Raw genomic sequence first — 23,206 nt, forward strand, 5'->3', positions numbered from 1 at the left:
AAGTGCCAAAACCAAAAAATCATTACAGGAAGACCCATTCCACTCCACAGCAAAGAGAGTTGGAAAAGATCCACTTCAACGCTTAGAACTGAAATACTGGAGGCTGATGTAATTAAGTAAACCAGATGAGAACTGAAAAAATAACCTGATCAAACTAAGAGATTATAAGTATGAAAGACCTGATGCACAGTTCCGCATCTTTTGGTAGAGGAAGTAGACTTTGCTGGGAATTTGGTGATGAAAAGCTTGTCTTTTGTTGACAATAAGTAATTTTGTTCTGGAAATTGTTGTTTAATTGAAAAATGTTCGGCTAGTTCTTAGAAATTGCTGGAATGTCTCTTGTTGCCCTTTTTTTTTTAGGCAACTAAATGGGGAAAAGAAAACTAAAGAAAACTTTAGAAAGAAAATTTTAGAAAACTAAATGGGGGTTTGGTTCCAAATGGCTTTTCAGTTTGAAATGTGATTTATAATTTAAAGAAAAACAGTATTCGTGCCAGACACAAAACCGTCTGCAATTATGTCCACCAAAATATTTAATTTGCTAGGCTAATTAGGATTTTTGTATTAGGTTTAATTTTTAATTATTATTGTGTTTATATTTTACTGATACTCTTCCCTGAACAAAGCTTTTATTTTATTAAATGAAAACTCCATTTTGTTAGATTTGCCCACATTTGATTTATCAAGAGTGCCTGCTTCATTACAGAATTCCAGGTTTATTGATCACTGCCACATGTCTATAGTTGTGATTCCTTCTACCTCCTCTTTCTTCAATTGGCACCACATTTTAAATGCTAGTATAGTTGAGTTCAGTGAATAATTGTATCAGATATCCTAACATGTCAGGATTCAAGTTAGATCTGTGCCATTTTTCCTGAGGCTCTCAGATAAAGATGAAGTGTTTACTTTTTTCACCAATGTGGTCTTACAGGCAGCAGTGAGAATAGGGATGAGCTGGGGTTCCTTGGATTTGTTTTGGTTTAGTGTGGTCTTTTTAAAATCAGCAAAAGGTCAGTGTTAATAAATAGACTTAAAACCAAAACCTAAAGAAGAGTCAACCTTAACTTTTGGTAATGCAGGTTTTCAGACAAGCCTGTTGCCTTTTCTCTTTGGGGTCCCTGTCCTTATTGAGCTGCTATAAATGTCAGCGACAGACCTCTAAGTAAGACAGTGCCATTCTCGAAGATTACTCTGTTCTGTAGAATCTCAGCTTTCATTCTCCAAAAGCAGGAAGTTTTTTACTGTGCTTGTGAAGAAAACCTCAAAATATTTACAGTATAAGCGGTGCAAAGACATCTGTGACCCTCTGTAAAGAGCCTAAGACAATAGCTCTGAGAGGTTTGAATTGCCTCATTTGTGTTGTTAAATAGTTTGGATGGCCTGTGGTGATCACTTACGGAATGAGCATAGTTAAAAATTTGCCTTCTCATTAAGAAAGGCCAGAGAGATACAGTTCGGGTCTTACTGTAAGCGCATCTCGATTTGGCTTTTTAAGTACATGATCTCCAGAAGGGGCAACTGTTTATATTTTAGTTGTTGTTTTTTTTTTTAAAGCAAGGTGCCAACTTCAAGCCTTGCAGAGGTGGAGTCTGCAAGTCATGCGTGCACAAGTTGCGTTTTGAATTGTGTTAGCTGTTATTTTGGTGACTGGCATAGGTGGAGTTTGGAAAGAGCCATCCTGCGTAAGGAATGCAATGGTCTCATTCCTTTGGCAGGATGCTTGTAAAGAAGAGATGTTTTACTCTTCAGCTTCATGAAATGGCAGGAGAGGCTGCGAGGGGACAGGGGGGGTGAATGTGTCCCCTCTCCAGGGGGACACTTTCCCTCTCCAGGAGTTCTTTTTTTGCATTTTGGGAAAGAAGCATACTGACGTTGCTCCTCAAGAAGAGACAGCTGCAATAAAAGCCAAGACTGAGGAATGCAGTGGTGTGGGCCAAGCAGAGCTCATTAGCCTTTGGGTTTGGAGAAGAGCGGCTGTCTGCTGTCTCTGTTCTGGCTCTATGGTAAGACACAGCCTAGAAATACAGAAGCATAGGGCTCACTGAAAGTTTCTGATGAAAGTATTTTTCAACAGAAAATGCTGAGATGGACTAAGTGACTCGTTTTGTGAGAAGCGGCTTCTGGCTTTGGGAAATGTTATTTTTCATTAAACTGAAGTGGATATGTGAAACAGTAACACATTGATTTGGCTGTGCTGTCATGGTGCCTTCACAGATATTTTAGGTTTTGTGTTCACATTCTCTGAGATGGGGAGACTTAAGTGGTTTCTGAGAGATGACTTGGTGCCTTGGACAAGAAAATGAGAACTCTCGTTCCCATAGGGCAGGGGATCAATTTGACAGCATTAAATATTTGAACTTTCTTGAATGTTTTCGTTGTTATGGAACCTCTCATTTTTGCCCCAAAAGCAAATGCACAATTTCTCAATACCCCCTATCGTTTTAACGATAATGTTGTTGTCATTAAAACTTCCTTTGGTAAAAGACATTTTTACCTAGTCTTGTCAAATATATAGGTAAATAGTGCAACCTCTCCAGGAGATAAATGAAAATGTGCATGTTTGGGGTTGCTGCTTTTTTTGAGGAGGGGTTGTATACTTAACAATAGTAACCAAAAAAAAAGTCTTCCCAAGAAGCTGTAGACTGCTCAGCACTCATTTAAAGCAGACCAGAGCTTGCAGATTTCTTCAGGAGGTAAGACAAGGGCCAGACTAGCCATCTGATTAATTTCTCATCTATCAGGGCTGTATGAAGAAATGGGAAGTACCCAGCTTCCTGTTTAGGTTTCATGTTTAGGTTTCAGTTTAGGTGTTTCCCCTAAACGGCTGGCCTGTTTCTGCCATCGTGAGGGGAAAACTGACTGGTAACTCCCAGTCCCTGTGGATGACAATGCTACTTCAAGAAGCAAATGTAAATTTCTTTACAGAAATAGCCTCAGCTGTTCCCTGCCCTGAGGTTAGGCTGTAGAGCAGGACACAGCCCTTGAGGACCCTGTGAGCTTGATTTAGAAGAGAGGCAGAGGAGTTGTGTCTTTAGATATTGTTTCAAAGTTGAAGAACTTATTTTCCCTTGGTTCTTCAGCCAAATCTCCCTTACTTATGGCAGCAGTGCTAAAATATGCTGGACTCAGGAAGAGCAATCCTTGAGTAAGGGGATGGGATGTAAATAAATGCGAGGGGACAGGGGGGGTGAATGTGTCCCCTCTCCAGGGGGACACTTTCCCTCTCCAGGAGTTCTTTTTTTGCATTTTGGGAAAGAAGCATACTGACGTTGCTCCTCAAGAAGAGACAGCTGCAATAAAAGCCAAGACTGAGGAATGCAGTGGTGTGGGCCAAGCAGAGCTCATTAGCCTTTGGGGAAGAGCTGCTGGCTGCTGTCTCTGTTCTGGCTCTATGGTAAGACACAGCCTAGAAATACAGAAGCATAGGGCTCACTGAAAGTTTCTGATGAAAGTATTTTTCAACAGAAAATGCTGAGATGGACTAAGTGACTCGTTTTGTGAGAAGCGGCTTCTGGCTTTGGGAAATGTTATTTTTCATTAAACTGAAGTGGATATGTGAAACAGTAACACATTGATTTGGCTGTGCTGTCATGGTGCCTTCACAGATATTTTAGGTTTTGTGTTCACATTCTCTGAGATGGGGAGACTTAAGTGGTTTCTGAGAGATGACTTGGTGCCTTGGACAAGAAAATGAGAACTCTCGTTCCCATAGGGCAGGGGATCAATTTGACAGCATTAAATATTTGAACTTTCTTGAATGTTTTCGTTGTTATGGAACCTCTCATTTTTGCCCCAAAAGCAAATGCACAATTTCTCAATACCCCCTATCGTTTTAACGATAATGTTGTTGTCATTAAAACTTCCTTTGGTAAAAGACATTTTTACCTAGTCTTGTCAAATATATAGGTAAATAGTGCAACCTCTCCAGGAGATAAATGAAAATGTGCATGTTTGGGGTTGCTGCTTTTTTTGAGGAGGGGTTGTATACTTAACAATAGTAACCAAAAAAAAAGTCTTCCCAAGAAGCTGTAGACTGCTCAGCACTCATTTAAAGCAGACCAGAGCTTGCAGATTTCTTCAGGAGGTAAGACAAGGGCCAGACTAGCCATCTGATTAATTTCTCATCTATCAGGGCTGTATGAAGAAATGGGAAGTACCCAGCTTCCTGTTTAGGTTTCATGTTTAGGTTTCAGTTTAGGTGTTTCCCCTAAACGGCTGGCCTGTTTCTGCCATCGTGAGGGGAAAACTGACTGGTAACTCCCAGTCCCTGTGGATGACAATGCTACTTCAAGAAGCAAATGTAAATTTCTTTACAGAAATAGCCTCAGCTGTTCCCTGCCCTGAGGTTAGGCTGTAGAGCAGGACACAGCCCTTGAGGACCCTGTGAGCTTGATTTAGAAGAGAGGCAGAGGAGTTGTGTCTTTAGATATTGTTTCAAAGTTGAAGAACTTATTTTCCCTTGGTTCTTCAGCCAAATCTCCCTTACTTATGGCAGCAGTGCTAAAATATGCTGGACTCAGGAAGAGCAATCCTTGAGTAAGGGGATGGGATGTAAATAAACTATTCTTGGTAGACCTGTTAAGTGCCATGCTGGACCATAGCTATAAATGAGGCTGCTGTCTCCAGAGCTACTTGCATGGTCCATTAGCAAGATTCCCAGTGCTTCAGGAAGGTTCAATTTGAAAACAGTGGTGTTTTGGTGCACAGGGCCAAATCAGGTCTGGTGGGGTACTCCAGGAAATAAGCTGCCCTGGTTGCCCAGGGCACAGGAGAGCGTGCTGCAGCATTAGTGTTGCTCAGCCAGCTCAACTCCAGCTGAACGACTCAGTTCAGCGAAAGCTGAGCAGCCCTAGAAGCACAGCAATAGCACATCTGAGATAATAACCCAGCTTTTTATCTCTGTATGGGAAGCATTTCTGCAAACCTAGCCTGGCAGCACTGAGAGCTGTGTGTTTATTTAAATAAGTGTTAAAATTTTTAATTTTGCACAATCTTGACAACCCATCCATCAATGGGGTTTGAATGTTTGGGATCCATTATAATTTGGGAAGTCGTAGTGGGCTCAGCTCACATATTTGGACATTCTCAAATATCTGAAGGATCACATCCCAAAATTTTAAGGCAAGGCTGAAGTAAATAGAACTTTTCATTATGTGTTGTTGCGTGCAGGAAAAATGTTTCAAGTAAAGAAAATTCAAACACATGTTTGAATGCTTTTTGTAAATCCTCTTGACATTGTGAAGGATTAAGATGTTATTCCTGGCTTAAACGTGACAAGTTTCCAAAGGCTCATTGTTATTGTTTATAAGCTGTATTTTTTCCTTTAAAAAAATGATTAATCTAAGTAATACTGGTCTCCAGTAACAAAAGGAGACCATCAATTAGCAGAAATAAATCTATCACAATGTTAACTAAAGGTTTCTACAGAAGTTTGCATTTCTACATTAAAAAGAAATTGTATGGAGGAGAAGGCTAGTTGTTTGTTCCTTATGAATCAGACTTGGAGATACACAAAATTATGTCCCTCTCCTCCCCACCGTGTCTTCTGTAGCCTCTTTTATTTGGTGTGTTTATCTGTGGAGAAGAAGGAAATAAAACAGAACATTAATGAAATTGAGTATGGTCTTTCGTAGCTCAGCCGAATTTGTAATGAATAGATTTCCCTGGGTCAAAGCCAAGATCTGTGTATCACTTTGGATGGGTAAAAGCTTTACAGCTGTGTATCTGATTGCTGCTTTAGCATCTGTGGGAGGGAAGAAACCTTAAATATATGTGTGGGGATCATCTGGTTATTTATGGCATGGTAACAATGTGTATAAAGATATGATCCGGCACATATGTCAAAGTAATTCCTGTTGACTGACTTCAGGGAAAAAGTATTGTAAATCCAGCTACTCAGTGTGCTTGGGATTCAGATACATAGGTAGATGGTGTGGAGGTTTTTCTACGCTTCTCAAACTACTTATTTTGCAGTCATGCTGATTTTCTCTGGTTTTAATTTAAGAAATTTGTCTTTAGGAAAACAAAGAAAGAATAACACTCCTCCTTTCCCTTCCCTTTTCCAAAGCACCCCTCTGTATGTGGGAAATACCATGTTAATGTCTTAAATTAGCAGAATGCATCAAGCAACAGCATTCATAGTTTCCTGATTCTTTTTTTAATAAAGTTCATTTTACCACAAAGTACGTCATTGCTGAAACTGAATTTTTGTAAGAAGTTTCATCTTTACCAACTTTCCTACCACCAAATTGTAAAACTGCTATTTTAGAAATGCTTTTAGAAGTGTTAAGTTGGGTGTTTTTTTAAACCCATAGCTATCAGAATTTCTTGATGTATTGTTATCATGGCCATAGCAGCAATACAGATGTATTTGACATACTCAGACAAGGATGGAAATGGCTGTACCTGTTGCCATGAATGTCTGTCTCATTCTTCGTTGCATGCTGATGATTATGCAGAAGGAGGTACAGGGCTGTATTTATTATGCGGAACCAAGTCTGTTTACTCTGGAAGTAGTATGGATGAAATTGAACTGGAAGTGGTCCTTTTACTGCCTGCAGCCACCAAACATGGTAACTAAAGCCTTTAAAGCTACCAGTGCTTCCAGTCTCCTGATCTCCATGGCAGAGAAGTTTGGGCCCATTTTACAGATGAGGGGTTGAGGAGGAAAGAAACCAAATGGATTTCCCTGGGTGATACGTGGCATGTGTGACAGGACTGGATGTTGGATACAACTGATGTCCTCAGCAGAATCTTAGCAGGAAGTGGTCATCCTTTCAAAGTAAATGAAGTTATTCTCACTGAGACTGCATGATTTTCAGAACTTTGTTTCTTCTTGTGAAATACTTGTGTAATATGAAAGACTAGAATACTTGAGGAAGATGTCACCCAAATTAGCAAGCCGTGGTTTCTTAGGGAAAAGCAGCGTCCGAGCCATTGAGAAAAATAGCAGCCCAGGAAAATAAAAGGCTTACCAGGGTTTGGAAGACCTCCATTTACATAAATATGCAGAGACATCTGTTACAGTCATGAGTGACCTGCTGGTTTAAATCATCAGCAGGGGAAACTTGTAGTCGATCAGCATTGCCTGCAGTAGCAGGTGCTACTTTAGGCAACAGGAATTACTGAAGAGGTTTTCGATGAACAAAGGCCTTTCCGCTTGCCAAGAAGAGACATAAGGGAAATGGAAGCAAACGGGAACGCCTACGGTCTTTCATCTGTAGTACGCGACTGGAGTGTAGCGTGTGCTGCTGCATCCAACTCTTTGCACCATCAGTTATAGGTATGGTGTGGCTGACAAAGCTGCAAAGTTTATGTCTGAGAAGTACTTAGGGCTTTTCAAACCAAACTACTTAAGTCAGATTCCCAAACAGAGATGAATCATCAAGATTGAATGGAAAATGTTCAAAACAAATTTATCATCTAAAACCACTGTTTTTATTATCAGAGTGTATGCCCAAAATAGTAATGTTAAACTGTCATCCTAAAGGTTATGATTACTTAAGTGAATAATTGAAGTTTAATTCTTGCTCACCATTAATCAGCAGAGACATTATGACATTATAACTTTATATAATGCCAAAACATGTGTATTCCTTGTTGGCACAAGGTACATGGCTCTTTTTTCTCTCTCTCTTTTTTCACTCTCCTTCTTCCTCCTTCCATCCCCCTCCCCTCCCATTAATAAAATTTGTAATCTCATCTTAAATTTAGATTTATTTCTATTTAACAGGAATTTTTTCTGTAAGGAAAGAATCTGTATTTTCAGTGGAGGAACTACTGGACAGAAAACTACATTACAAACTTGGGGCTGCAAAAAGCATTCTGTTTTGTGTGTTATACGTGACTGTCATTGCCAGCAGTTCTGAAAAGAAAATGCTCACACAGTAAAAAGGACTGTCCAAAGAACCTATAGTAAAGACACAGAAATAAAAAAGTTGACATTTGCAAAGGCTTCCAAGATTTAAAATGTTCTTTCTGACTTTCTCACATACATTAAATACTGCTCTTTAATTATAATAATAGGTACAGTACAGCTTGAGTACTTGATTCACAGTATTTAATGAGTTCCTCACATTGGGTTGTAACAGCTCTGCTAACTGCATGAGATCATTAAATACCTTAACAATCCCCACCTCTATTTTGATAACAAATTTCATAATAAGTCAAGATAAAACAAAACCTGTTATTTTCTTTCCTTTTGAACAGAGCGTGGATCACACTTCTCGTAAACCTCATCATATTGGGGTTGGGCTAAGATGAGCATAACCAGTGACGAAGTGAATTTCTTGGTGTATCGTTATCTCCAGGAATCAGGTACTTTTTCTGTCTTTCCTCACAACTTCAGGTCATAGAGGAAATAGGAAAATTGGTTTTTTTGCATAGTGTTGCTTTAGGAATGTTGCATTGAGTGTTTCAGACTGATAAACTCAGCCTAAATATTTCTTGTACAAATACATGTTTCTTTGAAATCATGGTCTTGAACACAATACAAGTGCAAACATACACAGGTACAAAGTAAACACTGCAGTTAGGCAAAACAAGGAAATCAGTAGGGTTATGTTAACCAATGAGTTGTATCGTCTCAACTAGTCATTTTTGGCAGCACAGGCACAAAGCACATGGATTGTGTACCTTTTCTCATAGTTACTAGAAATAGTTCTGTCAGATACTTTTTAAGTAAAGAGAGATTGTTTAAATTGGTATGATATTGGCTGTAAATGGAAATTCGTGTGCAATCATCTGATGGTTTAGAATTTCTTTGGGATAATTATGTATGCAACATGAGCTGCATAAGTGTCAGTGTTGTTCTGTCTTAGAACCACTTCCATCTCTTATCTGTTTTCATATAAGAAAATAATGCCTTTACAGGATTTTTCCTTTCAGAAGGAAAGTTTCATCTTTCCTTAAAAAAAAAATAATAAACTGAAACTTAAATTTAGGGTCTATTTTGTTTTTGTAGCCTTGATTCCACTCTTTAACTGCAAAAAGTAGGACTTCTCTTCACACATGGAAAATGTTCTATTAGTGCAGAGATGATAGAGGATGTGACAAACATTGACAAAGGGTTTATAGCCAGGATCACAGTTTACCTGGTACTGGCCCCATATTCTGGGTTGGTAGAAGTAGAATTGACTAGAAATAATTGGTGTTTCACATGCTGAAAATAACAAAGAAAACAAATTTGTGAAAAAACATGTATTTCTGTCAGAAGACTTGAAGCCAATTTTAGAATAAGCCCTCCAGACTTGAGAGATGTCTTGAATAGGGCACCAAATCCCATCAGGTAGAAGATGCTGTATTTTGATTTGTTGCTTTCACTTCCAAGACTATGTAAATCACAGGAACCCAAATCTCTATGGAAGAAATCTCCACTGAAATTGGAAAGAAGATTAATAATACTTTTTCAGGATTAGGTCTTTTAAATTCATTCTTTAAGAGTCCAGTTGTGGTGTGTGTTAGTAGCTATTTTCTCACATTGTATCCTTCTCTCTCACAATGGAGATTATAAAAAATAGTCTCATTCTGTCATGAAATCAGATTTAAAAGAACAACAGGAAATAACAAAACTAACATTTTGTAACAACAAAACTAAAATTAAAAATAAACTATTGGATACCACACCAGATAAGGCTTTTGAACATTAGAGCTGTGCACAGATAGACGTAATTGAAGCCTAAAGATTCCTGAAATTGTTTTACATTGTCATATTTCTATCATAGGAGATTCTACATAAAAATATAGCAATACATTAACTTTTCTTGATGTGAAAAAAGAAAAAAAGCCTTTTTTTCTTTCTCTTGATAGATCAGTAGGTGGTTGTGCTAAGTAGTGATTGAGAGGGAGCCTTTATAAAGTCAGTCAAGAACAGTGGTATCAGCCAAATGTCAGGAAAAAGTTGTTCTAGGTAACCTGTCTCCCACAAGCAAGCAATCACTTTTGCCATTTTAGGGAGAACTTCACATATGAATTTTCATATTAATTGCAAGTTGTACTGCTTTAATCTTCTTATGTAAAAGGCCAAATGTTTTTCTTGTTTAATCCACACATACTAGAAGCATTTACAGAAACATTTTATTTCCACTGTTCGGTTTTATTTTACCCATATAAGAGAAATTGAGGCTAAATATTTGAAGAAATATTCAAATATCCTTCAAACTGAGCATATTTAGATCTAGTTGTAAGGTATTGGTTTAGTAGAGATACCTTAGTTTGCTAGGAATTCCATTAAGCACAGAAGAGCTGTATCCAATGATGAATCCACCAATGTGTTTGAAAAGCTTCTTAAATTTAGTTTGAATTTTCTTTCATACTGTCATTGTTTTTTTCCTAATAAATTTTTATATCTGTATTTTCAGATGAAGTAGGGTAATAAGACAAAAATTGTTACACAGCATTTTGTCTTTCCACCTGCTAGTGTAAATTTCATAAGATGTGACAGCCGATGAACCACAATTAATTAATAGTTTCAGAAACAATGCATGCCAAATTTAGAGGGCTAGTGTAGAACTACAGTTTAAGTTCACATCTCTACTGTTTTAAGGATTAGTTTGTCAAAAACAAGGTTATTATGTTGATTATTTATTAACATTAGCTGAATCCAAAGCTTCTAAAAATTGTATCAATCACAGCCATAAAGGTTGGTTATAAGACTGTACAAAAATTCAGTATGTTTTTTTCACAGATATCTGTTTAATCTTATCCTGTAAAACTTCCAGGCTCTCCCGTAAAATGTAGACAAATGGTGGGAGAAAGAGAGACCAGCTACATAAAAAGCAGACTGTCCCTGTAATCTTTCAAGTATTTTGTAACTGCAAGGCACAAAAGCACTTGAGATTATTTGAAACATTATATCAAAGATACTGATGTTGGCATCTACTTCATTGTAATTGAAGTTCAGCTCTTCTAAAACTGAAATTGGAAGTGAAATTCAATTATTATATTTCCTCCTTAATTCTCTGTCAGGCTAGAAAACTTGCATGGGAGTTTATCAATAGAGTTGAATTGTCTAAACCATTATCATTGCTTTTTAACAAATCTTGGCATACCAATGGGAGTTCCAGTGAACTGGAAAAAGCAAATGTTGTGCCAGAATTTTTAAAGGTTAAAACAAGATGATCCAGGTAACTATAGGTCAAGCAAAATCATTGGAAGGTTGAAACTTTATGCCCTGAAACAAAAATGAAAAGATGACATAATTTCTAATGCCAGCCAGCAAGTTCTTAAAGATAATAGATCTTCTCAAACAAACTTGATACTGCTTTTTCCAAGATTACAAATGAAGTTGACGGAAATCGCTGGTAAACTTAGATTGCTTTATGACATTTATTTAGTCTTGTTGACATGGTGGTTAAAACCAAAATTAAACAACAGTGTGTAAAATTAGTGTAATCCAGAGTTACCAGATGGATTAAGAACGAGTAACAGAAACATCTTGAAAAGTGATTAGAGTTGGGGAATATCCATCTCAAAGGTTGCTCTAGTGGGAAATCACAGGAATCTGTTCTTGGCATAGTGCTCAATGGCTTTATGAGTTACCTGGAAGGAGTAGTGCTGCTCAATGGCTTTATGAGTTACCTGGAAGGAAATATGAAATGATTCTCGAGTACATTTGCAAATGGAATGAAATGGTAAGTGCTGTCACTTTATACTGACTGATTATGTGGTTCAACAGAAAAAAATAAAGCAAGGAGGACTGCTTTGAGTTGCCCGCTGGTAAGATGTGTGGTCCAGGGGCAGGGCAGTCAAATCTCTCCAGGGCAAGACAAGTTAAGGCTCTAATTGCTTAGCTGTATTAAAATAAGTAAGGAAGTAATTGCCTCTTCACATAGGTGACTATCTCAGGACTTCCTTATGCGCAGAAAAACAAAGCATTCATGCAAAATTTCCATGGATTGATGGCATAGGAATTCCACCATTGAGGTTGCCACTACCACTGTAGAACCATGAATGCCCTCATTTGTGGGGTATAAAGAAATTAAGTGTTGAATTTCGGTTCACAATTTTTACTTCCTATCCAAAGGTCAAGTCCTGCAATGTGCAGTTTGCACCTTTTCAAATATGAGCTTTTTGGAGCACAATTTAAAGTGGCCCAGTTCTTAAAAGTGTTGAGTACACCCAAACATTGTTTATCTCAGGAGTCAAACTTTTAAGTCAGGTTATAAATATTTGTAGGTGTGTTGATTCAGAGACTACTTTCAAGTGAAAATGTTGGCCTCAGTTACTAAAACCAGGCTTAGGTTATGTCTACATTATGAGTGTGGAGAATCTTCCAGTGTTGGGGACAGGAGCACACAAAATACTCCTGTGATGGACATAGAAACATAGAATTATAGAATGGTCTGGGTTGGAAATGAAGATCTAGTTCCAACTGCTGCCATGGGTAGAGACATCACCCACTAGACCAGGTTGCTTAAAGTTCCAGATACCCTAGCCTTGAACACTTGCAAGGATGGGGTGTCCACAGCTTCCCTGGGCAACCTGTTTTGAGTGTCTCACAACCCTCATTGTGAAGAGTTTCTTTCTAATATCTAACCTAAATCTCCCCTCTTTCAATTTAAAGCCATTACCCCTAATCATATTGCTAAATGTCTCTGTAAAAGGTCCCTCCCCAGCTTTCCTGTAGGCTCCTTCAGGTGTTGGAAGGCCACTATAAGGTCTCCCTGGAGCCTTTTTTTCTCCAGGCTGAACAACTCCCAACTAGTTACAGCAACAAAGCAGGTGCATTGACTGAGTGAAACAAGCTTTATGAAGGAAGCCACAGTTTTGGCATCTAAATTACATTGATTCACCTTTGCTTCTCTTCAAACTCCTGAGAAGCATACTTTTGCTAGCAGCCACCTTCACTGCTGACATAGTCCTTTAGTTGATTTTCTTCAGTAAAAAACTGTGTTTCTGCAACGCTGTATAGAATTCAGAATATAGAGTTTTCTGGTTTTGATTTGTCTACCCAAAATTATATGTCTTCTGGAAGGAAGGTCAGAGAAGTACTGTGCAATGGGAGTAATAAGGATTCCAAGGAAAATTGAAAAGGAGTGGTGTGGGGATGGCAAAACCAAAGGAATTCAAATCTCTCACATACCTTTTAACCTAAAATGTGCTGCCATCTGCCATGAGTGACAAATCCTATCACGGGTCCCAATGCTACAGTAAATTACCTACTCAGCTCAACACTTACATTCAGTTCTTAAAGCTTTTTCAGATTTGGTATTTTTGATGCATTAATCGATTTAATTGTGTTCTTCTTCTAGCACCCACATGCATGTTGCAGTATAGAATTCTTATCTGAAAATCAGCTTCCCAGCTGTCTGCAGCATATACTCCTCTCTAGTAGTGTGTTTATTGTAATGGATGTCTGGCAATGACTTGTTAGAGTTGAGGTTGTGTAACAGTTTCCATTTTCACTCCTACATTTTTTGTTCAGTTTGAATTTTTCCATGTTTTATGACATAAACTTGATAAACTGTTTCTCAGTGTATAATCAGTACCATCTCCAAGAAAATAAAAACTAGTTGGATATTCTTGCTAAAAATATGTCAATAAAATTTTTAGCTGCTGACTTGGACTGTTTACCATTATACTTTGGAATTGTTATTTGTTGTCTTCCCAACCATAGAAATTAAGGCAGCTAATAACAGTGTTTTTCCATCTGTAGATTCAGGATCACAGCAGCATGTTTGTCTGTTTGGTTCACAGTTGACAAATTTTCCTTGGTTTCCTAAAAGATAAGATTTTTCTCTCAGGTTTTAAGTGTAGGCTCAAGGGCACAGAAGACCATGAAGCATTCCTATGAATCACAGCAGAAAATAACTTGTAAAGTTAGGATTATGCAGACTTGGGCCTTTCCTGTTAACCACATCCAGGGCATCTTACTCTGATTCCACCTTTGGAAATTATGAGGGAATCCAAAATACAAATATTCTTAAGCTTTTGGGATTACATAATTGTGATCTCATACAGCTAGGTACTATTAGATGGAATAGTAGTAAATTACAATTGTTCTAATGCCTTCTTTATGACTCATTCTCTTTTTTATCAAAGAAATTTTATACAAAAGGTGAATATCACCATTTGCTGGGCTAAGTTCTCAGGCAATAGGGAATGACTGAAGATCAATAATCTGTTTTTTTCAATTTGTGCCTTATGCAGTGGTCTGGACTTACATAAGCCTATGTACTTTTCCTCTGAAGTCCATACTTTTTTTGTGCGTGAAATATATTTTAGAGTATTTTGAACAGCTGTGTATAGCACAGAGTTCCTGAGTCACAGATGAAAGGAGACATGTTGAGAATAATACAGATGAAGCATGGCATAAAATACTGGCATATATCAGTCAGCTAAATTTGCTTCAAAGGTAATTGCTTCCTTGGCGTGGGAAGGCTGCTGCTAGGGAAATGTACAGGGTGTGGGTTTTGCTTAAATTAATAAAATCTACACCTTGAAGAATAATTCACAGAAGAATGAATCACTTGGTCACTAAAGACACTTGTCCAGTGTGACAGTAAAACTAATAGTGTGTACTGATGGTAGAGTCAGCAGATAGTGATTTTTAATTTGCTCTTTTTATTTTCTTACAGTTTGGCTTATTAGGATCATAGGAGAGTTCAGGCTAGATCTCAGGTTATGATGGAACCAGAGAATAGTTTGGGTTGGCAGGGACCTTTGGAGATCATCTAGTCTAACTCCCCTTGCTTACAGCTGTGCCCAGTTGGGTTTTTAGTAGCTGCCAAGTATGGAGAGTCCACAAATTCCTTGGGTAGCCTGTGTCAATTCTCAGTTACCCTCACGGTCAAGAAGTATTTTGTTTTGTTTCAGTGGAATTGCCTGTGTGTTTTAGTCTGTGCCATTGCTTCTGGTCCTGTCACTGGGCACCAGTGGGAAGAGCCTGGCTCCATCCTCTTTGCACCACAGTCAACTCTTCCAGCCTCTCATTGTGTGCCAGCTGCTTCAGTCCACTGATCATGGTCTTTCCGCCGCATTCTCTCCACTATGACCCTGAATCACCTGTACTGGGGAGCCCATAACTGGTCACACTCTACTTCAGATGTGTCTGACTACAGCCAACTAAAGGGCAAGGAATCCCTCTTTTGACCTGCTGGCAATGCTTTTCCTAGCACAGCTCAGGATCCCTTTGGCCTTCCTTGCTGCAAGGGCACATTGCTGGCTCACGTTCAACTAGTCCAGCCTCCTGGTCAAGCTGGGGGGCCACAAGATCTTCTAAAGAACCTATACATAAGGATGCAGTTAACACAATAGTCACTGGAATGCTCTTGAAGCTTAGGTATGTACATAGCTGTGCTCTAATAGTAGGGATGGAGACCTTTTGTTTACTGAGGGAAATATACACCCTTGAAATGACATCCTACCAGCCAAAGTTAAAACACTCATTTTAGTGCTGTTTCAGTAACAGCTTATGACTGCATTATTTGTGGATACATACAGGTTATCACTGACTCTTGGGCTGCATCTTTTCTGCCTGCAGTGTAGAGGAACTGTCGTTCATAGATCAAACTCGGCTGAACTGGTACAAAGATGCTTGTTTTTTTTGCTTAGCCTCTATTTGCACATTTACTTTTGTGCTAGTGGAACTGGGTGCTGAACAGGTATTACAGAGTAAATAAAACAATACACTTTTAGGGAAATATATAAAAACTGGTTGTTTAAACCTGGCTTTAAAATTGTTGTGCCTTGTTAATACTATGTCCAGTACCTTACAGCTGATGGTAAAAGGTGTAAGTCTTAAAATGCATTTAAATCCTCTGAGGACAGACTGTTACAGGTGTGCTGGGACACTGCTGAACTCTATCTTTCATTATTTTATTATCTTTCTACAGTCTACTGGTGAATTTATAAGTAAATATATATATATGAATATATATATCTAATTGCAGTATGAACAAGATGCTAACTGTATTATTCAGGAAAGACTGAAGGCAGGGTTTTTTCACCTTTTCAGCTGTAGAATGGCTAGGCTTTGGAGCAATAGAAAATCCATTTCTAATTCTCATGGTTTAGCACAGATCTGATTTGTGGGCATGCAGCCCTATTTATATGATGTGTTATCCTCTTTACTACGCAATTAGAATAAAATTACTTAAGCTTATGATCCAAATCTCTATTATACTGGAAGTTGGATATAGAACGAATATTTTTTACCTTTCCTGAATTATTTAAGATAAATAAATCCAAAGTGCTGTTTTAGGAGTGGAATATGTGTTAAAGTGACTCATGGATAAAAACACTTGAGAAATTTGACCCAAAAATGTTTTGGTTTAAATATAAGTGTTTCCTAAAAGTCACCCCAGAATGACAATTCCTGTCTAACAAGAAACAATCTCTGACTGAATATATCGCATATAATGTAACATAATATATATTACCCCTCTCAGCATAACATATATGTAGTAGAAATAGTGTAGTATCAAATGACTATATAAGGGGATTTATGCTGCTCCTTTTTTTTTTTTTTTTTTTTTTAAATCTCTCCCCTGCTTTCTGTATTTCTTTTTAATTAAGGAGGAAGTGGTTGTGAATCCAGAGTGAGATTGCCTCTGAATTTGAAATTATGCTTCATCATTGTAGGATGAGTGACTGCTGAAAAGACAAATCCATTCTCAAATAAGAACTGTATTATTATGCACAGTTTCTCTCTGCTAGTAATTGTTTATTCTCCTTGCGAATACTAAGTACATTTTGAGAAAATCAGGGTCAGCATTAGAAGACAACAAGCTTTATTGGGCTGCAGCTCCAAACCCATTTTTTAAAAAAACTTACTAAAGTTATAAATCTTGGGGAGGATGAAGCAGATAGGTTAAAGGTAAATACTTTTCCTAGTTTCCTTTAAAGATAAGCAAATTAGTTTCTACAGCACCTCTAAATAGTGTGAAATGATGTGAGTCAAAACTACATTGTGCACTTTTTTTTGTAGAACAGTGAATATGTACCAACCACTTGATGGTTGGCTTCCCAAAATACAAATTCCTCAATGGAGAGGAAAGAATATTTTTACAGCTATAGAAGCTATTGGTTTTTTCATACTTTTTTCTTGTTATATTTTCAATGGAATGTAATAAGCTGTATGAAGGCCATATTTATGTGCACAGACTTGGGTTTTGTGACCAGATATCTTAATTTATATACATACATGTAAAAAATAGTTTCAGATGTTTTGTGGTGCAGTTCAAGAGATCCGTTTGAAAAAGTCTTTCTGTGTCTTTTACTCCTGTTGCAATATAAATGCCATGTAAGAAAAGCAATACTTGGTGCAGAATTTTCTAAGTTCCTGTGAAGGAAAAAAATACATGTTCTTTTGCCAATTGCAAAACCCTACTTACTTGGTATTTTCTCCTAGGTCTCTACACAGTTTTTCAAAGTTGGCTTCTTTAATTTTTCTTTGGCATGAAAATTGCCATTCAGTGTTGGATCTCAGACACTGAGTAAACATGGTGATTTTAAAGCTACAAAACCATAAACAGTTACACCTTTTCAAATTTATTCCATAGCATAGATTTGGGCTCTGATCACTTCATGTCCTGTTTTTTAAAGCTTGCATAAATGCAGTATTATAGGAGTTTTAAGAAAATAGGACATTGGGTGGAAGGTAGATATTTATAGGTCAAGATGTCTTTGCTAGTAAAACCCATGAAGTGCTACGCGTTTGTCAATGTACTGCTTTTCCTTCTGGTTCTCCAGGCCCAGTGTAAGAAACTGTGTCTTGCAGCTTTGCAAGTTTTGCCAATAACCTGCATGCTGGGGACTTTCTGCCTGTGCAGCTCTGGCAGTTACAAATCATCCCTCCTCACACCTACCCAGCACAGCTGCAATAGGACTCTCTCTGTAGTCAGCAGAAATCATGCTGGTGTTGAAGTTCCTTGAAGGCCAGGACAAATGCCCTGGATGAAGCCCACTGAGTGTCAGCTGTGCTGTCCTTCTTGTCACCACTTACAGGTGTATATTAGAACTGATGGAACAGCTTGTGGAAATACTTTGTGAAGTATGTATGACTGTGAAAGTCCCTCTGTAAATGTAATCCCTAAAAGAATCAGAGAATCATATGATAGAATCACAGAATGGTTTGGGTTGGAAGGGCCCTTAAAGATCATCTAGGTCCAGCCCCCTGCATGGGCAGGGACACTTCCCACTACACCAGATTGCTCCAAGCCCCGTCGAGGCTGGTCTTGAACACTTCCACAGAGGGAACACCCACAACTTCCCTGGGCAACTTGTTCCAGTGTCTCACCACCCTCGCACTAAAGAATGTCTTCCTAATGTCTAGTCTAAATCTACTCTCCCCCTGTTTAAAGCCATTACCCCTTGTCTAATTACATGCCCATATAAAAAATCCCTCCCCATCATGTCAGTCCCCTGAAGCATACATGTCTTTTTGGATGTTTGGTTGCATGGACAGGGCTAAAAGATAGCAGCATCCCATTAATTTAGAAGGAAAATGTTTTGGTTTTTTTATTCTTGCCATGGCCTTTTAAGTTATTTCAAACCTTGACTGCAGTTACATTAAAGTGCTAGATCTGTGTTGACATTTATTCACAATTGTCAGTCTAGTTTACACAGAGTGAGTGAAAAAGGGGATTCTTTCAGACCTCGTTTTCAAAATATTTTTTTAAGTTCCTCTTTCCATTGCTCATGTTCTGTTTTCTGTCTGTATTGTATTTCTCTTTTTATTTATTTGCAGCCCTTGAGAAGGGCTTAAACAATGAATGCCAAGTACTGCTCATCAAAAGATCATTTCCAAGTTGTATTAATCTTTTCCAACATATTTTCCTGCATGAAAAAGCCCTGCCAAAAAACATTCTTTGGCATATAATAAAATCATTTTGGCTAGCAGACTTTTACTCTGAATTCTTGGCAGAAGGTGAACAGGTCAGATATCCAAGAAAAAAGGGTGTTAACGCTTAATAATAGTGAATAATTGCTTCTACAAAACTTTGGGTAACCAGTCGCACTGTAATTCTGGCAACTGACACAAGCTACACTTAGGGATCCTTTCTTTATATTTCCCAGGGACTATGAAAGAGCTTGTAATACAGGACGCATTTCCCAAGGTTCTGGAAATAATTTTAATCACTCAGCGATCCTGATATTAAAACAAATGTACAAGCCCTGTTGTTCAGCTGATTTTTCTAAAAATATATTTCAACTGCAGTTCTCTATTTTAAATTGCTAATGTGTGTCCTTGTTAAGCCCTTTATGTAGTTGCTAAGGTAAGTCTTCAAAAATAAGTAGGCACTGCCAAAACCAGAGAGGCATTCTAGGATGTATTACTGGGAAGGAAAAAGCTCACCTAGGAGAAGGATCTCAGTCTGCTGTGAATAATAAATATGATGTGTAAGATTTTTGCTCAACTTTTTTTTTTTTTTCTTTCCTCTAACTGTTTGTACAATCTTACCAGTGGCTTGAGGCACCAGACACTTGTAAATGCAGCCAGATGTATTTTGGAGAAACCAGTGTCCTTTTTGTGAAGACTCTGCATATGTACACTGGATTTTTCTGATTATGTTTTTATGGATACATAATAACGTTTGCACAGAAATCTAAGAAGAAGCAAGGAAAGGTCCGTGTTTTGTTCTCAGTTCTCAATCAGCGCATCACAGGAAAAGTACTGGATTTCAAAATGCCAAGTATGGTGAAGAACATAATTGTATTCTCTTGGACAATGGGCAAGAAATTATGTCATTTACCTCAGGAACTAGATCAGAGTGTGTTAGACTAAGTATTAAGAAAATACAGTTGCTCTAAGTTAAACTGTTTGCTTCTGGTTTTGCAGCCAGAAGTTGCATTCAAATACACATCTCATTTCTCTATGCTGGTAAATCTAGACCTTAAAGTCTTAATTTAGTGTTAACTGTGCTGTTTGTACATCACTAGTATTTGGAGGAGATTTTGTTCACAGTCGTATTTCACGACTTAGTGGAATTGTGGTAAACTGCAGTGGTAGGACTCTAAATTTATTTCAGATCACCACATTGCACCACTCTTCCCTTCTTGCCTTCCTGCTTAGATGGCACTCCCAAGACCCAGACGTCAAACTTGGGAAGATGTTTTTCCATGGGATGCATCTGGTTTCTTTGGCAAGCATCTGTGCGGGCAGCTTTGGCGTTACTTGTGTTTGGTAACATGGTAAAGCTGCCGATGGGACTGTGTGAGGACATCTTTTCCTCCTGTGTGTGATTTTCTTTTGATTCATTACTCTGTTCAATGTTTCTACGTGACGTGTTGAAATCTCCCAGGATTTTTGCCCATATATACCCAGTTATGGTCATAAAAATTACTTTCTTTTATCCCCTTACAACAGATTTTTTTTCCCCTGTAGCCTGTGTAGCTACAGTCAGCTCTTCAGTGCCTTCCATTCTTGCATGAATTTTGCATCAGTCAATGTCTCAGCAGTAATGCCAGGTACAATACTGCCTTAAGAAAACAGGCAGTCATGCAGCCAAAAAAAGGAGATTGCCAGTAGATCCCATTATAGCAATTGCAGGTTCGTTCTACCAAGCCAGAAGTTTTAATAATTTCTAAAATCTTTCTCATTTTTGTATCTTATATCTGCCAAATACTTTCAAAGAGAACAGCATGTTACTTCAGAGATGAGGATTGGAAGAGCTAGTATTGGGAATTTCCAACAGGAAAGACAACACAATGTCAGGGAAAACAATGAAAGAAGTGTTGATCATTTCCACCTGCAGACAGTTAAATTGTTACCAGGGAAAAAAAAGAAGGCGTTGCCATATCGTTTATGACTCCTCGTTTACTATTTTTTTTCTCTTTCTATTAAGGTAATAACATCACAGATTTAGTGATTTCCCAAAATTGAACCTAAGGTCCCTGGATTTGGAAACATCAATCTGGACTGCTTAAAGGAATAGGACACTTTTTTAAAGGAAACAATGTCAGAGCTCTATATGAAACCCCACTACTTTCCAGGACAGAGGACAGCCACAAAGGCTGTTAGAGGAAGATGGGTAGGAATGAGCTGTTACTTGTGGTCAGTGTTGGGACAGAGGATGTTCGTCATACAGATGCCTGACATCTAAAAGGCAATTTGATGTTCCTAATTCTTTATTCTCTGTGTCATTCTACAGTAACAAATGTTTCAGAGAAGAATCTTACAGTATGAATTATTAAACTTAGTAATTTGCAAATAACTTAGACACATCTATTTTTTAAAAAGTACTACAATGGTGTACTAGTTAGATTTGCCAGAGAAAACTAAGTTCAGTTGGTTCACAAACAGAAAACCTATGCAGTGTTCATCAGATCTCTTAACTGTTGCTAATCAGGGCATCCCTAAGGTAACTCCTGAGTAACCAGCAAAGATTGAAACTCTTCCGAGGTCATTGCTTCCACAAACCTCTCTTTGTCATTCCCTTCACCTGTGCAAGCATGGCAGAAGGTGCTGTAGCTGCTCCAATTTAAGATTGCAGTTTAAACAAGGTTGCTTTTTATGGTGCTAAAAGGATCAGGAAATGAAAGGAGCACTAAGCAAATGCCAGTTAGCTGGATCTGTGATTGCCAGGTGAAGCTAGTGCAGGGAATACGCAGCAGCAACCCAGTTGTATGCCTAAAAGGAAGAATTCTATGCTCCCAGAAGAGGTGAGACACATTGCTGGAGAAGAAAAGGCATTCCCTGGGCTGTGTGGCTGCCTGATGTCCTTTCCTGTGCATACAATTGACAGGCATTTCTGCTATGAGCCAGACATACTACAAACAATTAAAACGACATAGTCTGCAGATCAGACGAGTACACAAAGCAGAGCATTATGTTCATTAAGTAAAACCTAGTCTTTTTATGACTGATGACAAATTTTGTTTTAAGGGGAGGCCATTTTTAACTGAAAAAGGAGCAGCCAAGGGAAGAAAATCATGAGCATCTCCATTTCGGCAGTTACAACAAAATCCATCAGTGAAATTTTACAAAACACAGCCCTACATATGCATTTTTTGGCACTGCCTAGGGCAAGAATTCCCGAGTGGCTGTATATGTACCACTGAGAGTATATACAGACACCTTGGTGTGGGAAAAAATACAGCTCAGAACCAGGCCCTGTTACCACTGTCAGTACAAACAAGTAAGGAATCTCTCAGTGAGAAATTTCACTCAGTTAAAAAAGATTTGTATAATAATTTGGTGGGGAGGTTGTACTTTAAGTCATTTTTTTCTGCATTAATTATTTCCTCTATGCTTTTCTATTCTGTAAACTCGTTCAAGACTATTCCACAGTTGATAGGTCAGCTCCCTTTAAGGTGATTTAAAACAAGATAGTTTTAAAGGTCCCTTCCCACCCAAACCATTCTATGATTTTTATTTTTTTTTCATGTCTGATAATGTATTTACAGATTATACATAGTTTGATGGCTTGTGTTTTTCCATCATTTTGAGGTAGAAAAATCCTGGAAGTGATTCTTTCAAGTCTGCTGAAAGATTCCATTTAGGGCACTGATCATGTCACAGCACAAGTGACTGACTGGTTCACTGATTTGAAACCAGTTCAGTGTGTGGTTATGCTCTCTCTCCCCCTTGGCCCCCTGTGTTCATGTCTGTAACCTTAAAAGCTCATAGTCTCATTGCATGTGTCCTTAAAGGGTTTACTACAATAAGATTTCATCTATTGGTGCTATTTGAATAGAAGTTACTGTTTTATAGAGTGATCATTACAGTCACAGAAATTACAGGATTTGTGAGGAATAAGGCATATGGACACAGATTTTCAACTTTCATTTAACTGCTACTGCAGCGTTTTGAGTTTGGGACTATTGTAATTTCATGTCATCCCTACCACATCCTTTCTTCACATCGCCACTTGAAGAGCACCTTCTGTCTCTGCTGTCACTCCCCAACTGTCTTGACAGCCTCCGCAGAGTCACTGCGGGCTGGGGGGTGATGCTCATGTCTTGGCTCTGCATTCCCCAGTGTGGTTTCATGAACTTGGAAGGAAGGCCAAGTTAACATTTGTAACACAAGTTAATATTTAAAACAACTTGCCTTTGTTTAATAGAAATCACCTCTTTGTATGACTGAACTGTAGAGCTGCAACATTGCTATATAATTCAATGTTCTCACATGCAGAGCCCCCAGGAGAACTGGTGACATCTGGTAACTATAAAAGCAAAGCTCCAATGAAATTTCAGCGTTATCAGAAACCTGACATGGGTACAGCTTCATTCAGGATTTCATTAGCTCTGTGTGTTACTTTTA

The 23,206-nt window shown here is 38.2% G+C and overlaps 1 protein-coding gene across 1 annotated transcript in view; it reads left to right on the forward strand.

Moving 5' to 3' along the window:
• The window catches only part of TBL1X (transducin (beta)-like 1X-linked), a 90,927-nt gene that overhangs the window by 28,600 nt on the left and 39,121 nt on the right, over positions 1-23,206 (forward strand). Inside the window, exon 2 of the mRNA XM_010004645.1 lies at positions 8,209-8,316. Coding sequence (XP_010002947.1) covers positions 8,259-8,316 — 58 coding nt within the window. The 5' untranslated portion in view covers positions 8,209-8,258. The remainder of the gene's footprint in view (positions 1-8,208; positions 8,317-23,206) is intronic.

This window comes from Chaetura pelagica, unplaced genomic scaffold (assembly GCF_000747805.2).
Source record: "Chaetura pelagica isolate M959 unplaced genomic scaffold, ChaPel_1.0 scaffold178, whole genome shotgun sequence".
Classification (NCBI taxonomy): Eukaryota; Metazoa; Chordata; class Aves; order Apodiformes; family Apodidae; genus Chaetura; species Chaetura pelagica.